Source organism: Maniola jurtina, chromosome 24 (assembly GCF_905333055.1).
Source record: "Maniola jurtina chromosome 24, ilManJurt1.1, whole genome shotgun sequence".
NCBI lineage: Eukaryota > Metazoa > Arthropoda > Insecta > Lepidoptera > Nymphalidae > Maniola > Maniola jurtina.
In genome coordinates this window covers 7,347,114-7,366,155 of record NC_060052.1, presented here as the reverse complement: position 1 = coordinate 7,366,155, position 19,042 = coordinate 7,347,114, and the positions used below count along the sequence as shown (strand labels likewise).

The following is a 19,042-nucleotide window of genomic DNA, read 5'->3' as shown; positions in this document are numbered from 1 at the left end:
GCAGGCATCAGCTATTAATAATATACAGTACTTGGCGGCTTGGGTCCAACCCACCCCGCTGCTAGTGGGATCCATTTTATCATATTTTTATTCAATGTTTTTTTTTCCGTTACTTTAGTTTTTTGTTGTTTATGTTATTTTATTTTGGTTTAAAGAATTAATTCTCAAAAAGAACATACTGTTCACTTACATTAAGATTACAATATACATTTCAGTACTTACACAGACGCATGCATTTACACTTTAAATTTTATATTATACTATATTATTAAAACTATATCAACCTACTTATTTATTTACTACAATTTAGTCTGACTTATTAACTAATAAAATTTTGAGTAATAATTTACAGTTTCTATTTACACAATATTTTCCGCTATATATATTTTTAACCTATTCTTAAACTGACTAATATTTTTAGACTGCTTGACTATATCAGGTATGTTATTAAACATATTATGTACACCCTCACACATAATATTTTTGCTCCCATAGGTTTTTGTCCGAGGTTGCCAAATGTGTATTTTGCTTTTATTTCTAAGATTATGGGTAATGGATCTTTGTTTAAATGTTATATTTGTATGTACAGTTTGAGTAGTAATTTTTCTAATGAGTAGGCAGGTGTTGTATGTGTATAATTGTTTTATGTTAAGCAGTTTAGTTTGTCTGTATAGGTCTTTAGTTGGTGTTAGGTAATTATAATGAAATAGTGTCTTTATTAGTTTATTTTGGGTTCTTTCTCTTTTGTTTCTGTTATTTATTGATTTTGTTGTTGATGTTATTTTATTTTTTGTTCTTTCTGTGTTTCTGTTATTTTTTCTGTTGTTTTTGTTATTTTATTGTTTGTTGTTTAAAAATAGGGTAAAATGTCAAAAATAAATAAATTAGAGTACAGTACACTATATGATTTGCTTTTGGAACTGGTGATAAAGTCCTAAACGTCGAATAAGAAGCTCTAATTAGTCTATATGATACAAATTGAATTTTGAATGTATTGACTTGTCGATGACTTTAACGGTGAGTAGCGATGGTGAGTGTGTAAACGGAGGGTTAGCGTGCAGGTCGTGAACTAGAAATTAACGATTAAACAATGATTAACTCTAAACCATAGTAGTTATTTTAAAAATACCATCAAAATAATAACGTCCCATAGGTCCAACATTAAGTTCACTCGCCCCCTGGCGCTTGTAGCGTTTACTTTTCAGTAATTAACTAATTTTCAATGCACTCCACTTAATTAATAATTTGTTTTGTAGGCGTATTATAAAGTTTTTGTTTGCCAACTTTGTAATAATGAAATGTGTCATGATTGATATAATAAACTTGCCTGTATTTGTTTAGACTATATTGTAGCCTTTCTTTTTACCCGACTGCAGCAAAGTCAAAAGGAAGGGTTATGATTTTAGCAGTCTATGTATGTGGGTGTGTACATGTTTGTATCCAGATTCAGTGTGTTCCACCGTAGCGCCTAAACTACTGGGCCTATTTTGATGAATGAGGTGTCAATCGATTCGTCGTAAAGGTCCGGGTGACATAGGCTACATTTTACACGAAAAATATTGACCTAACGGATGTTACATGAAAAAAGACGGGGTCTCCAAATATTTTTTTTTTACTATTGTATCGAGTGGGGTGTCAAATGAAAGAGGAGAAAGTTCATGAATACCTATAAATGTACTAAAACAAAAAAAAAAACCAAGCGAAAAAAAAACAATTTTACTATAATATTTCAGCGTTTATTAACAGGGCTCTCTCCGTCACTCACTTCATACAATCGTAGTTCCAATTTCAATTCAATATTAAGGAACCGAAGTCCATGAAATTTTGTAGACATATTCTAGAAACTAATATCTGTGTCTGTGGTGTTTTAGATTTTTCTAAAAATATGTAGTTTTAAAATTACAGGGGCTCAAAGATTTGTATGTGAATTTTTAAGACCGCGTAACTTTGAAACCGAATATTTTAACAGAAATTTGGAAAACCACAGACATAGATATTAGTTTCTAGAATATGTCTGCAAAATTTCATGGACTTTGGTTGCTTAATATTCAAATGAAATTGGAACTACGTTTGTATGAAGCGAGTGACGGAGAGACCCCTCTTAAGACGATCGCAGTCGGGTTTTAGTTTTCAACTTTATCTTGTTAGAGTTAATCAACTCAAAAGAAATAAAGGAACCCTTATATAGGATCATCACTTCGTTGTCTGTCTGTTTGTCGTGTTGTCGTGTCTGTGAATTCAAGGGAATTAAAACCTATAGGGTACTTCCCGTTGACCTAGAATCATGTTTGGCAGGTCAGGTAGCCATATAAGTAGGTAAAACACACATAGGTACAGGGAAACATCCGAAGACCGTGAATTAGTGGTTACATCACAAAAAAATTAATAATTAGTGTTCACGACCAAGTAACACAAGATGTTTAACATCATAGATGGCGCTGTCCGTCATATACTTAGTTACAATGTTGTACAACTGTTTAATAAATCCATGCTAATATTATAAATGCGAAAGTGTATCTGTCTGTCAGTCTGTAAGTCTCTCAGTCTGTCAGTCTGTCAGTCTGTCTGTCAGTTTGTCTGTCTGTCTGTCTATCTGTTTAATAATAGCTTATAATAGGTTCACGAAAAAAAATAATTAAATCACTCATAACTTGCAGTGTGCTACATAAAAGTGTTAGGAATAAATATCTTGTACGATGGTACGGAACTGTTCGTGTGCGAGGCTGACTCACACTTGACAGGATTAAAAAAATGGTTTTTGTTAGCAGTGTTTTTAACGATAATTTACGTAGGTACCCTCTCTCTTTGCGCCTCCTTCTTAAATTACTTCCTCAAAGACAGTATCCGACAGCTTTATTTACAAGTGTAAATTAAAAATTTATAACACCCCCGACAAGTGAAGGTTACATTAACTACAAAAGTGCTGATAACTTTCAAACGGCTGAACCGATTTTCTTGGATTTAATAGCTAAGAACACTCTCGATCAAGCCACCTTTCAAACAAAAAAAACTAAATTAAAATAGGTTCATTAGTTTAGGAGCTACGATGCCACCGACAGATACACAGATACACACGTCAAACTTATAACACCCCTCTTTTTGGGTCGGTTAATGAAGTTTCTAATTAACAACAAAGATGCGTAGGCAATGAACCTACTTATACAAAACCCTAAACAAGACAGCGCAGTCAGCTGGCCACTTCGCGATACCATCTAACCCGCAACCCGTAAACTTTATGCTGCTGTAAAATGTTTAACCCTTCCCACTAATAGAACCGCTGGCCGGCTGTTACACCGAACTGTAACACGGTCTGTGTATAGGTATAGCGCATAACTGAGCAGGCTCTTGCCACGAGTGACAGGGGTGAGAGTTGCCACAAGTTGACGAATCACTGAGGTTTCACGTCACGTCATTACACTACTTCCTCTCTGCTCCACTACCGCAGATGCGTAGTATCTTTAGTATACAAGACCCTTAACAAGACAGCGCAGTCAGCTGGCCACTTCGCGATACCATCTAACCCGCAACCCGTAAACTTTATGCTGCTGTAAAATGTTTAACCCTTCCCACTAATAGAACCGCTGGCCGGCTGTTACACCGAACTGTAACACGGTCTGTGTATAGGTATAGCGCATAACTGAGCAGGCTCTTGCCAGGAGTGACAGGGATGAGAGTTGCCACAAGTTGACGAATCACTGAGGTTTCACGTCACGTCATTACACTCCTCCTTCTCCGCTCCAATACCGCAAATCATCATCATCATCATGATCAACCAATTTCCGCCCCACTACTGAGTACGGGTCTCCTCTCAGAATGAGAACGGATTAGGCCATAGTCTACCACGCTGGCCCAATGCGGATTGGCAGACTTCACACACCTTTGAGAACATGGAGAACTCTGAGGCATGCAGGTTTCTTCACGATGTTTTCCTTCACTGTTAAAGCAAGTGATATTTAATTGCTTAATACGCACATAGCTGAAAAGTTAGTGGTGCGTGCCCGGGATCGAACCCCCGACCTTCGATTAGGAGGCAGACGTTCTAACCACTAGGCTATCACAGCTTTTTTTTTACTACCGCAGATGCGTAGTAGGTACCTTTAGCAGATATGACATTTTACACTTTATCGACACTGATAGAATTCGAGCACCAAACACAAGAACCTCACGGTAAAATGGGTCTAAAATTCCTTGATTTTGATTAATTTCGTAACATTTCCGCTTGGAGCGCTGGCTGTAATAATATATAGGGAGGAACTTGAATTTTAAAACAAGGTTGTTTAAGATTCATTTTACTTTGTCGCCTTTATGGCACGAACCTCTAGATGCCTCAACACAAACTGTGGCCTGCCTGTTCGAAATATTGCACTGCTCTATAAGACGATATTGCCTACACTATTTATAAACTGTGCAACACAATTTTCACTTTATCAAGAGGCAGGGCCTCACAAGCTTGTTAACACTACGTTTTGTTAAGTTAATGAAGATTTATTTATTTATTTATATTTAATGCCTCAAATAAACATTTTCCTTTCTTTATTTCTAACTAGAGGATGCCCGCGACTTCGTCCGCGTGGATTTAGGTTTTTAAAGATCCGGCGGGAACTGTTTGATTTTCCTGGATGAAATGCCTATGTCAATAACAGGTATGCAAGCTACCTCGGTACCAAATTTCATACAAATCGGTTAAGCGGATGGGTCTTTAGGAATCCCGTGGGAACGCTTTGATTTTCCGGGATAAAAAGTAGCCTATGTCCGTCCCCGGGATATAAGCTAACCCTGTACCAAATTTCGTCAGAATCGGTTTAACTGTTGGGCCGTGAAAAGGTAGCAGACAGACAGACACAATATGGATTTTATCTGAATAACGGTGTGACAGTCGGCCCGTACCTACAGCACATCTTAACACCGTAAAAGGGTGGAATTAGACTTTGTAATGTTTTATGATTGACTCGCCGTTGAATATGCATAAACTAATTAACGTGAAACTATGTCCCGGCAATAGAGGGGGTATTCCTAATCAATTAACCGACGCATATCTCCAAATCTTTATTACATTATAAAGATATATCTGTAGGTCCTATAATCCATACTTACTTTAATATTATAAATGCGAAAGTGTGTCTGTCTGCTATCTTTTCACGGCCCAACAGATTAACCGATTCTGACGAAATTTTGTACAGGGTTAGCTTATATCCTGGGGACGGACATAGGCTGCTTTTTATCCCGGAAAATCAAAGAGTTCCCACGGGATTCCTAAAGACCCATCCGCTTAACCGATTTATATGAAATTTGGTGCCGAGGTAGCTTGCGTTCCTGTAATTGACATAGACATTTTATCCTGGAAAATCAGACCGTTCCCACGGGATCTTCAAAAACCTAAATCCACGCGGACGAAGTCGCGGGCATCCTCTAGTAGTCCTATAGTCACGGACCATATAGTATATCACGGTTCCATAAAACTCAAAGTAGGTCAAAACTCAAAACGGGACAGGTTGAGATGGCAATCGAGGTGGGTTATCGCCCCGCACACCCGCACTAATCCGGTGCGGGATAGCGCGGGTGACGTGCGGGTGCGCAGGGCGTCATCTCGCCTCATAGCCCGTGTGTCTAGTGGGAGATTTTTAACCTATTCGATCGCGTAAAAGTTAACTGCGTTTTGTATGGAATTGAAACAGCGCCATCTAGTGACAAGAAGATGGCGCTCTTTCAATTCTATACAAAACGCAGTTAACTTTTACGCGATCGAATAGGTTAAAAATCTCCCACTAGGCACACAGATTGGCATCTCGACATTGCTGTCACGTACTATACCTACCTACCTACTAACTTGACTTGACTTGATCAACCCATTGCCGGTCCACTATTGAGCACGGGTCTCTTCTCAGAGTGAGAAAGATTTAGGCCATAGTCTGCCACGCTGGCCCAATGCGGATTGGCAGACTTCACACACCTTTGAGAACATGGAGAACTCTCAGGCATGCAGGTTTCCTCACGATGTTTTACTTCAAAATTAAAGCGAGTGATAATTCATTGCTTAAAACATCCGAAAGCTCCGAAAAGATGTCCGTGCCCGGACTCGAACCCGAGTCTGCCCGGCTCTGAGGCCGCCGTTTTAACCACTAAGCTATAAGCAAATAAATCAAATGGAGTAACTTAATTGAAATACAAGTGTAAAAATTTATAACACCCCCGACAAGTGAAGGTTACAGTAACTAGAAAAGAGCTGATAACTTTCAAACGGCTGAACCGATTTTCTTGGATTATAATAGCTAAGATCAAGCCACCTTTCAAACAAATAAAAAAATACTAAATTAAAATTGGTTCATTAGTTTAGGAGCTAGACAGATACACAGATACACACGTCAAACTTATAACACCCCTCTTTTTGGGTCGGGGGTTATAAATCTACCCTTAAAAGTCGTAAGTATCAAATTTCAAAAGGTGTTACTTTTTAATAAAAAAAAATATTTTGACGTCCTCAAAAACCTAACAAAGAAATGCTAATTAAAAATTCAACAAAAAATCAATGATATCGATTTAAAAAATTAATCGAGCGCCAAAAAGATGATCGATTTTATAAAGTATCGATTACGCCTACGCTTCACTAGGCTCGAACACCTGGGGGTGTATATTTTGTCGATAGATTTACCACGATATCCGGTTACTAGAGAATAACCGCTCATAGATCGACAAAGTATCAAAATATTGATTTAAGTCTCGATAGCTCAACGGTTGAGGAGCGGACTGAAATCCGAAAGGTCGGCGGTTCAAATCTCACCCGTTGCACTATTGTCGTACCTACTCCTCCTATTATAAAGAAGAAAGATTTGTTTGTTTATTTGTAATCGATAACTCTGAAACTACTGAAACGATTTTAATAATTATTTCATCATTATCCAGGAGTAACTTAGGCTATTTTATTGACTAGAAGATGCCCGCGGCCTCGCCCGCGTGGATTTCAGTTTTTTAATCCTGTGGGAACTCTTTGATTTTCCGGGATAAAAAGTAGCCTATGTACCCGGGATGTATCCTAAGTCTGAACTTTTCATTAAAATCTATTCTGCGGTTGAGCCGGGAAAACGTAGCAGGCAGACAGACACACTTTCACATTTATAATATTAAGTATGTATTTATAGGTTTATGAAATTTCACCCGAGTGAAAACGGGCTGGTCAACTAGCATTATATAATATACAAGTATGTAAACAACCACATACTTTATTTTTTATCCGCCAGCACACACGGGGTTTAAAAGTAAAATTGTCCATGCAATTTCAAATGTGCTCCGTGTTTAAAATACCCAAAGTGGCAATCAAACGAGCGATTCCCGCTGAAAAGCGTATTCCAGGTGAAATACTGGAATACTGGAATTCTGGAATTTCACCTGGAAATATTGCGAGCCCGATGGCTATCAGCGGCGGTCATCGGTACATTTAAATATAACTGTTTAAGTAATTTGCGCGGCGTTTTTGTGGCCTTTTTCAGTGATTACCGGAAAGTGCAGTTCGCGTTTTAAAATTAATTGCATCCTTACCAACTGTATGGTAAATAGTGAACCATTCGTTACATTAGATCATTATTAATAATAATTCTTCCATATTAGGAAAACAACAGTTTGCAAGGATTCAAAAGCTTAATCCATACTTCCATACTTAATATTATAAATGCGAAAGTGTGTCTGTCTGTTTGTCTGTCTGCTACCTTTTCACGACCTTTCAACAAATTAACGGATTCTGACGAAATTTGGTACAGGGTTAGCGTATAGGTATCCCGGGGACGGACATAGGCTACTTTATATCCCGAAAAATCAAAGAGTTCCCACGGGATTCCTAAAAACCCATCCGCTTAACCGATTTGTATGAAATTTGGTACCGAGGTAGCTTGCGTTCCTGTAATTGACATAGACATTTTATCCCGGAAAATCAGACTGTTTCTGTCTGAATCCCACGGGATCTTTAAAAACCTAAATCCACGCGGACGAAGTCGGGGCATCCTCTAGTTAATAATAATTCTTCCATATTATGAAAACAACAGTTTGCAAGGAACCAAAAGCTTAATTTGCTATAATCCGCTAAACCAGGCAAATCTGTATGGTGCACTATGCATATGCGCCGCCCGCCCTTCCACTACTAAACATGCAGGAAAAGCCAGCCACTCAAATCCGCAAAGCAAAGCCTGCATCTATTCAACAATACTTTGACCACTGTATAGGTAACGCAATTAAAAATCACTTGCTTTAACGGTGAAGGAAAACATCGTGAGGAAACCTGCACGCCATTCTTCATAATGTTCTATTAGGTGTGTGAAGTCTGCCAATCCGCACTTGGCCGCTTGGTGATTTTTTTAAAGTATATTAGCCATGCTAATCATGACTAATACTCCCCTTTCCCCTCCAATTAAGCGTAAAGCTTGTGCCTGCCCGGCTAGCAAGGGCAGTAGATAAAAATTATATCCCAGATTATATCCACTGATTTCTATGACATCAGTGGATATAATCGGGAGATATAATTTTTATCTACTGCCCATGCTAGCCGGGCAGGAGTGGGCACGACAATAGTGCAACGCGTGGAGTTTGAACCGCCGACCTTTCGGAATTTAGTCCGCTCCTCAACCGTTGAGCTATCGAGGCTCAAATATGGGCCAATCCTTCTCTCCTCTCATACTGAGAGGAGACCCGTGCTACGAGTATGTAGTGAGTCGGCGATGTGGTAATAATGGTGATAATGATGATGAACAATATAAAGATACTAGAGGATGCCCGCGACTTCGTCCGCGTGGTTTTGGATTTTTAACGATCCCGTGGAAACTGTTTGATATTCGGGATAAAAAGTTGACTATGTCAATTACAGGGATGCAAGCTACCTCGGTACCACATACAAATCGCTTAAGCGGTTAGGTTTTTGGGAATCCCGTGGGAACTAGTTGATTTTCCGGGATAAAAAGTAGCCTATGTCCGTCCCTGGGATATAAGCTAACCCTGTACCACGTCAGAATCGGTTAAACTGTGGGGCCGTGAAAAGGTAGCAGACAGACAGACACACTTTCGCATTTATAATATTATTCAGTAAAATTAAGTAATATTAAGTAATTAAGTATTAAGTAAGGATTATACAGAGTGTACTAGAACGCTAGCAAAAACGAAGACAGGCAATAGCACTGATGCTTACTGATAAGATACCATAACAAAACTACGAAAAAATTTTTAAAAATCCTGTACTTTTCAAAGTTGACAATAATGACAATATATTGTAAATAAAACATCTGACTGACGTTAGAGGTCAACGAACGTTCCGTAAATAGGTCACTCGAAGTCAATGCCACGTCGTAGGTGGAGCATTGATCCGAGTTTTGCATGCTATACATGCGGGTTAGAAAAGTACTAAATCACTAAAACTACAAGATAAGGCAAGTGATTCTTGGCATTGGATTGTGTCAACTGATTGTGTTGTGTGTTGTGTGGAGTATTATTAACGCTAAATTTTTGCTAGCGTTTTCGTTACATCCTATATGGTCTATACAGGGTGTTTGGTAATTAGTATATAATGACGACACGTAACCATGCTACTTTGATCTGACAAATACAATGCTGAAGTATAATGACGAAACAAAATTATAAAAATTTCCATACAAAATTTAAAAAAAAATTATGACCAATTTTTCAGGGCCCCAATGTGCCCTTACTCACTGAGATCGTTGGCCTCGGCCTATCTAAAGATGGCCAACGATCTCAATGAGTTAGGGCACGTTAGGGTCATGAAAACTTTGACATATTTTTTTTTTAATTTTGTATGGAAACTTTTATAATTTTATTTCGTCATTATACTTCAGCATTGTGTTTATCAGATCAAAGTAGCATGGGTACGTGTCGTCATTATATACTAATTACCAAACACCCCGTATACAGTAGAGACTACAGGTAGATACTAGTAAGACAGTGTTTCTTGCAAAACTACTCTAAGAACTCGATGGGCACGCGATAGGGTAGTCCCGAGTCCCGACTCACAAGACGTTTAACTCATTTATAATTCAGTCAGTTAAGTGCGTTATTGTTCTTAGCTGTACAGGGAGGTCCCGCGGGAGCAGATTATATTAAGAGGGTCCTGTTTCATCCCTCCCGCCTCTGAATAAATGAATTAAAGATAAAGACCAGTGGATTTTTTATTATTGGATTTTATGATAAAATCGTATCATAAAATTTTTCTGTCGGATTGTTTTTGTTCTTATTATTTACATACAAACTTTCTCCTTTATAATATTAGTGTGAAGTGTGATTAATCAATCGCCATGAGATTAGTAGCCATTCTTTCTGGGAGAAGAATAAAACTTTATTTTTTTAACGCCCGACCCAAAAGAGGGGTGTTATAAGTTTGACGTGTGTATCTGTCTGTGGCATCGTAGCTCCTAAGCTAATGAACCGATTTTAATTTAGTTTTTTTTTGTTTGTAAGGTGGCTTGATCGAGAGTGTTCTTAGCTATAATCAAAGAATTCAAAAAATTTAAGCAAGAAAATCGGTTCAGCCGTTTGAAAGTTATCAGCTTTTTTCTAGTTACTGTAACCTTCACTTGTCGGGGGTGTTATAAATTTTTAATTTACACTTGTTTCTTTCACAGATCATCCAAAAATGAACTGAGACCAACAAAATGGATTCCCCGGTCTCCTCTCAAGACAACGACATAGAAGTTAACGTTGTCTCCGGTGCGAGTAGCCCCGACATCCCCTCGTCACCTTCTAGAAAAGAACAGAGCTTCTACGACCTTAAGAAGGACAAAGAAGAGAAGGCGACGGGCAGTGCTCCTTATACCAGCTTCTCTATTAGTTCTATTCTGAATAGGACCGAGCCTAGAAGGGATTCGAATGTTCTAGAAGCGGCGCTCGCAGCAAACCATTTTGGAAATGCGAATGATGCTATGTTATCAAGGTACTTGTGTCTTATTTATCTTTATTTGCGTAGTTTTTTCTTGTTCATGTGGATCGTAATGCGTTTTATCGATGCTCTAAGCCATATCCTACCATTACTAATTTGTGAGAATAGTCGATACTTTAATTTATTTCTTAAACTGGACCTTTTCAAGTAAAGATTTTTATATAAACCTGTGAGGATGATATTGCCACTGTCGCAAATAAAATAACCATAGCCTACGTTGTCGTATTAGTTTACAAATTGCGAAAAACCAAATTAAATTCGAATTTCGCGTGCAGGCCGCTCTCATGACCCTTAAGTAGTCATTTTTAGAGTTCCGTACAACAAAAGGAAAAATGGAACCCTTGTAGGATCACTTTGTTATCTGTCTGTCTGTCTGCACGCGGAATATGATACCCCATTTAGTATAGTTATCTTACTTTGAAAATTGAAAATCCTAATCATTTGTTCATGAACAAATTTTTTTTGTGAAGTAACCACAAATTTGCAGTTTTCGGATTTTTTCCTTAACTTGTGCTATAAGACCTACCTACCCATGATTCTAGGTCAACGGGAAGTATATATATAACCTATAGGTTTTCTTGACAGGCACGACAAACAGATGGACAGACAGACAACAAAATGACCCTATAAGGGTTCCGTTTTTCCTTTTGAGGTACGGAACTCTAATAAAGACGTGAATAAAACGGAAATGTTTTAAAAAACCCAATTAACTTCAAAATCCCCGTATTCAACAAAATAGACCATCCCTCAAAAGGCCAAGTTGGATGAAATTAGTTGTAAAGTTGTAGTGGCAGACCATAGGATAATGTTGATCGTACCCCACCACAGCTTAATCTAGCAAATCGATTGTGCACCGTTGAGTTGGGCGAGTAGCTTGAACGAGTAGAAATAAATCCGTTGAGTTGGGCGAGTAACTTAAACGAGTAGAAAAATAAACCCGTTGAGTTGAGCGAGTAACTTGAACGAGAAGAAAAATAAACCCGTTGAGTTGGATGAGTAACTTGAGCAACTGAAAAATAAATACTATAGAGTAGACAGAAGGCAAGCGGCCTGAGCAAGTATCTTGCAATCCTTGACTTAATTTGGTTATTTTGTTTCGTAATGTTTTTTATTGGTTCTTTATTCTACTAAACGATAAATTGTTTGAATTTTCTTTAGGATCGGCAATATAGCGCCTGATATAATAAAAACGATAAAATACTAGTATTACTTGATTAGACATGCTAGCAAGTGATGATGCAGCCTAAGATGGAGTGCGCTTGCCTAGACGATGCCTATTCACTCTTGACTTGAAGGTACCCATATCAAAAGTATAGGGGAAAACTGATGCCGGAAGGACGTTCCATATCCTAGCGGTTCGGATTAGAAACGAGGAAGCAAATCGCTTTGTACGTGTCCGAGGAAACTATGTACGGATGCAGACCTTGACGATGCCTTGCGGTATGATGGTAGAAAGGTGAAGAAGGAAACAGGTCAATAAGCTCTTATGCACAAGATCTTAGATGAGAACGAGTGATCTGATTTATTAATATTATATGCTGTTTGTTTAGTCTCTACTTTGTGTAGTTGTGTTCTCGCTTGCCAGTCTACAAGCGAGTTACCTAAACGAAGCATATTAGATAACCAAGAAGCTTCAGCCGGGCTATGCATATACCAATTATGTCTGCGGTTGCATTGATCTGAGCAATTATATGCCAGAAGTTAAATGATATAAATCGTTCATGCAATATCAAATGCCTGTAGGCAATTCGGTCTATAAATCAAATCTATTCTTATAAATAAAACTAAAGTGTTTGTCTATGATTTCGATATAATTGTTTTTTTTTTTATTCACTATAGGCAAGCGCTTAACCACAATCACACCTGATGGAAAGTGATGATGTGGTCTAAGATGGGACGCGTTTACCTAGAAGGTGCCTATTCACTCTTGTTTTAAAGATACCCGGATTGTAATTGGTAGGAAACACTGAATTTATTTACACGTAAATAAAAATTAAACAAATGTTTTCAGTAATTTTGTCTATTTGTCTAAGCTAATCTTCGAAAAGATAAATTGGTTCTGATTTCCATTATAAGTACCTATAGGTTGTTACGTATACATATTTAATCGATGTAAGCTCGAGTTCCCGTTAACGGCTAACGGGAACAACAGATCTGATGAATATCTTCGGTGATAGAGAACTCCTCAATCGATAAGAGTAAATTGCTCGCGATCGGTGTAATAGCTTAGTGAACAGTAGAGTTTTAACCAGGTATAGCATATTTTAATGCAGTGGGGCCACTAATAAATGGAAAAAAAATAAAAAAAAAACCGACTTCAATGACCACAAACACTAAAAAGTAAAGAATAATTTAAATTATTTTCGAATATATTATGTATACAAGGGCTAATGTATATACTAATGTTTTTTGGAGTCGGTGCCAATGAGGTGCCAAGTGCCAATGTGGAATCACAAACAATATGAAGACGTTTCGTGCGGTTAATTGGCACCGGCCCCAAAAAATATTACCTACTATAGAACTGCATTAACTCTTGTATAAGTATGCATAATATATTCGGTAATAAATAAAATTATGTTTTACTTTTTAATGTTTGTGGTTATTGAAGTCAGTTTTTTTTATTTTTTTCCATGTGTATAGTAGGTAATATTTATGCAGGCCAACATGGGGCTCGTATGGCATGTTAATATACTCTACCATTATGGTAAATAAGAAAATGTCTACTATTGGTTGGTAGAAACTAGGGATGTTATGGATATATAATTTCGGATCCGGATATGGATATGGATATTGGTAAAAAATAATATCGGTTTCGGTTGCGGTTATGGATATTAAATTTTTTCTGATTATCCGATAGTTTCGGTTACGGATATTAATTTTTTAAGGAACTGTAAAATGTGAACTGATGAAGGTGTCGCATTCCAGCGGAGTGCACAGTTAATTCATACGAGTGTAGTATTTAGTTAGACTCCGCCCTATCCGAAACTATCCAAAACTTTTATTACGGATTCAGTTACGGTTACGGATATTTTTTTATTTCGGATATCCGATAGTTTCGGTTACTGATATGGATATCCATAACAACACTAGTAGAAACTTGACAAGTTACTTAAAATCAAGGTCAAAAAGGTCTCCCTCAATTTGTAATCGTCAGCCTGCCACAAACATACCGCATCGCCGTGTTGAACACCGTCCAATTTGCCGTAACGAAACGTAAAAACTATTCCGTACGACGTTTACGTCCGTCGGCGAGATAAAAGGGTCGTTTCCACCCCCTAAAGGGGAAACTACTTGTAACATATGATTAGACGGCGTAATGTGTTTCTCGGAGACTCAAGAAAAAGGTAGATGGGGCAGGCTGCCAAAAATGAATCAGGTCTGGAGAAGCCGATTTCAAAGTAATATCCATACTTACTATTATAAATGCGAAAGTGTGACTGTCTATCTGTCTGTCTGCTAGGTTTTCAAGGCTCAACAGTTTAACCGATTTTGATGAAATTTGGTACAAAGTTAGCTACGAGCAGCTTACATCCCGGGGAAGAACATACCTGGGCTAATTTTAATCCTGGAAAATCAAAGAGCTTCCCATTTGTTTAATCAATTTATATGAAACTTGGTACAGAGGTAGCTTGCGTCCCGGATATTGATAATAGGCAACTTTTTATCCCGGAAAAGCAAAAAATTCCCACGGGATTTCTAAAAACCACGCGGGTGAAGTCGCGGGCATCAGCCAGGTAGATAGATAGATTAGGAAAATACGTGAATTAGAACTGAACTTGATATGACTTAGGTATACGTAAATGTGAGCAAAGTTAAAGTACGGTATACAAATCTTAGCCTACATATACACTTAATTAACTTCACTTTTCGCTTGCGAGGACTCTGTGTATTTTCTCATTTAGTCTGTGGTGCTTCTTAGGACGGATTAAATGGGGGCCCTTTATTTTTATTCCGTTAGGGTCGTCCCGGATTAAGAAGTTCGGGTGGAGTTTGTGTATCTTTGATGTGTTTTACAAATTAACGCAATCTTCACCAGCTGAAGAAGATACGTACATAATCTGTAGTTAGGGAATCTTTGTTAAGTTGGGAAAGGGTGTATTCAAGGGTTTATACCTAAGTAATTTGCGATGAAGTTGTAAAGTAAAACGAAATCAAAGTATTTGCTTGATCCTCCCAATTTTACGCGACTGCCCAAAAAAAGGAGTGTAACATTTTCAGGGTTTATGTACGTATTTCAAAAATTCCCGCGGTTAGGTACTTGAGGTCTGTAATTTTTCAGATTTGCGTGAAGGAAATCATCGTAAGGAAACCTGCATGCCTGAAAGTTCTTCATAATGCTCTCTCTCAAAGGTGTCTGATGTCTGCCATTTCGTACTTGGCCTGGTGGACTATGGCCTAAACCCTTCTGAGTCTGAAAAGAGATACGTGGTGGACTATGCACTAAATCCTTCTGATTCTGAAAAAAATATTCTGAGTGAAGATTATGACATTCAGGCAGTTTTTATGCTTTGAAATAAAAAATAAACAAACAGACTGACGGATAGCACGGATAGCTTCAGGGTCCAAAGTTAAAACAACCCTTTTTTTTACCTGCGCTATCTTCACGCCCAAAGGCTAAAAAGAATCAAATTTCTATTGATCAAGTCCATTGTATAAACTTTTTAAACCCTCTAATTAATACAGATGGAAATAAAAAACAAAAACCCGATTCCCCCAATTTGCTCCATTAATCATTTAAATTAGTCGCGAATCTTCCTTTTTAATTACCTTCAAGATAAACTACAAGAGTAAGCAATTGTACGAATTAATAAAAAAAAGCGCGAGTCGGACTCGCGCACCGAGGGTTCCTTACCTTGGAACTTAATTATTTTGTTGCTTAAATTATTTCCAACTGCAAATGTTATCTTTCTCTCCTACATCTTAGCAATATTAATACTAATTTGTACAACAATCTTTTCGCATGCCAGGAAAACAAGTATGCTGTTCCATATTCCTTTTTTGACGTAACAACGTCTTATAATTCGATAGAGCCGGCTGCACGCACGAAAAAACATGACTCATGCGGCGTTACCTCGCTCTGAGGCGTTCCATGTAAGGCTTGAAGTGCAAGCGAGAGCGCGGAACGAGCGACAAAGAAGCACAATCGGCCTTTGTTGTCACATTCAACTATCGTCAGTAAACCGATTTTACAGACAAACAATTTTTTTTGTTTTCGTGAGGAAAATCCGTCATGGATACCACCGACCACGGGGGAGCACAGTGGTTATGTCGGACTCCTACCGACTAAAAACCTCACGAAGTTCCATCCCACCGCTGATGACGGAGCACAAGGGACCGACAACACCTCGTTACTTACCACCTCCCTGCCAGGTCAATTAGCCATGGCTAGCAATATCCCATAATGAATCCCACTGGGTCAATATTCCTAGGTAATTCCTAGGATTTACGTGGTGTAAAAAAATCTAACCTTTCAGCATCATTCCGGATACATACAGCCATTATATTACGCAGTACATCCTAAACTACATCGCAATCAACAGTTGGGTGCTTGGACCTTGCTCAAAAATTGCATGATTTTAGGTCAACGCGAAGTAACCATCAGGTTTTGATTTATTGGCATCAAAAAGTGCCGCCTAAAATGGTCCTATTCTTTGTTTGCATTGACATAGAAACTTGATTTTTTACAATTCGAAGAGACATTATTAAGTTACTAAAATTGTTAACTATAAACTTTAAATTGGTAATAAAAAAAAGTAAAAATAATTTCAAAATGAAAAAGAATTTAAAAATAATTTCAATTTGATATATCCACGCGTTCCTGAAAAAAATGTCAGATGAATGGTCATGACAGACAGACAGACGGACAATAAAGTAATCTTATAAGAGTTCCTTTTTCCTTTTGAGATACGGAACCCTGAAAAACAAAAAAGTTGAGATGTCAACAGAATGGCGCGAACAATGACAGATGCTTTACGGTTTTACAAAATGTCCGTCGTCACTACAGGCGTAATTAAGGAGGGTTTGCCAATTTTCTTTTGGGGTGGTTGTTGTTTTATTGTGAAATAAACCATATTTCAGTTCTTACCTAATTTAAATGTCAGGCATGGATAAAGCATTTTTAAAAACAAACACAAAACCATTGTTTTTATTTTATTTTTTACCCGACTCCGGCAAAGCCAAAAGGAAGGGTTATGATATAAGCACTCTATGCATTTATGTATGTATGAACTATGTATATGTTTGTATCAGATTCTGTTCCACTGTAGCGCCAAAATTACTAAGCCGGTTTTGATGAATGAGTCTACCGATTTGTTATTATGGTCCGGGTGATATGGGCTACATTTTAAATACGAAAAAATCGACCTGACGGATGTTACAACCAAAAAGTTAGGGTCTTAAATTTTTTTGCTATTGTATCGAGTGGGGTATTAAATGAAAGAGGAAAGATTCTGGGTTCCTAAATATAAATATAGTACAATGTTAAATTACACTGAGTGATTATAATGGCATTGGTGGGTAATAGTTGGACCTAATCTGTCATAGAGTCGCACTAATATTATAAAGGAGAAAGTTTGTGTGTGTATGTTTGTTACTCCTTCACGCAAAAACTACTGGAAGGATTTGGCTGAAATTTAGAATTGAGATAGATTATACCCTGGATTAGCACATAAGCTACTTTTTATCCTGGAAAATCAAAGAGTTACCACGGGATTAAACTACATCCACGCGAATAAAGTCGCGGGCATCAGCTAGTAAATAATATAACAGAGAAAGTGTACCTATTGCCTACTTGGCATATTTAAGGCTAGCTTCACAAATGCTAGGTCTTTATATTCTTTGCGAGACATATATTAAAACCCCGCTTTGTTGCGAGTCGTTTGGTAACCGCTCCGCTTTTATTCCCGTTATTTGTGCACAATGCGGAGCACTTAGAACTAGTTTTGTGTCCGCGCTTACAATGGCAAAGAGGCTGTTAATATAACCACTACGGGGGATTCTCTTTTTACTTAGTGTTTTCTCTATGCTAAGGACGTTTACTCTATCCATACTAATATTAATAAACTATCTGATGCCCGCAGCTTCGCCCGCGTGGATTTAAGTTTTCCTGTCCTGTGGGAACTCTTTGATTTTCCGGATATAAAGTAGCCTATGTGCTAATCCAGGATATTATCTATCTCCATTCCAAATTTCAGCCAAATCTGTTCAGTAGTTTTTGCTTGAACACACATACATTCACACATTCACACAAACATTTGCCTTTATAATAATTAGTGTGAAGTGTGATAGTGTGATATGGAAGTGTTTCTGTCTGTCTGTAGCCCCGTAAACTACCGCTATATAAAACATCACATCAATTTATTACTAAGTACAGTCCAATATTCAAGGAATGAAAACCTTAATTTGCTATAAATTTGTACTTGCACCGCCCGCCCTCCCACTGCTAAGCATGCAGGAAAAGCCAGCCACCAAGCAAGCCTCAAGTACCACTACGCAACACCACACAAATCCACCAGAACACACTCAACGCAATAAATAAATTGAATTGAATTGCACGTCTCAGGAGATGTAGACCTTACATTAACATCTCCTGCCCGGCTAGCATGGGCAGTAGATAAAAATTATATCCCCCGATTATATCCACTGATTTGTATGACATCAGTGGATATAATCGGGGATATAATTTTTATCTACTGCCCATGCTAGCCGGGCTGGGGATGCTCCAAGAGAGATGGAGGCGGGAATAAGCATAGGTCATTTTTAACACAGAAAAAAATATTCATAGCAACACAGATTTCATTATTTAAACCCTAATCTAGATAATGCTTGCATAAGCCCTATATCAGCTTACAGCGTTTAAATAAAAAAGTAAAAATCTGTAAACATTTTTGTAAGAAGCCAAATAGAAAAAAAATGGAGTCTGAAAATCTTTTAAGACGTCTTCCCCTACCCTAAGTATGTACACAGTCAAATATGTGTGGTACAATATCGAGAAAAAAGCGATTCATAAATGTAAATATATAAAAGGAAAAGCTGATTGACTGACTGACTAACTAACTCACAGCTCATACTACTATAGCTATGATGACGTAGACATCCACTAAGAAAGGATTTTTCAAA

General features: G+C 37.8%; 1 protein-coding gene across 1 annotated transcript in view; it reads left to right on the top strand.

Moving 5' to 3' along the window:
- The window catches only part of LOC123877819 (homeobox protein HMX3-B-like), a 33,380-nt gene that overhangs the window by 1,867 nt on the left and 12,471 nt on the right, over positions 1-19,042 (top strand). The window contains exon 2 of the mRNA XM_045924733.1: positions 10,611-10,918. Within this exon, the coding sequence (XP_045780689.1) occupies positions 10,641-10,918 (278 nt within the window). The 5' untranslated portion in view covers positions 10,611-10,640. The remainder of the gene's footprint in view (positions 1-10,610; positions 10,919-19,042) is intronic.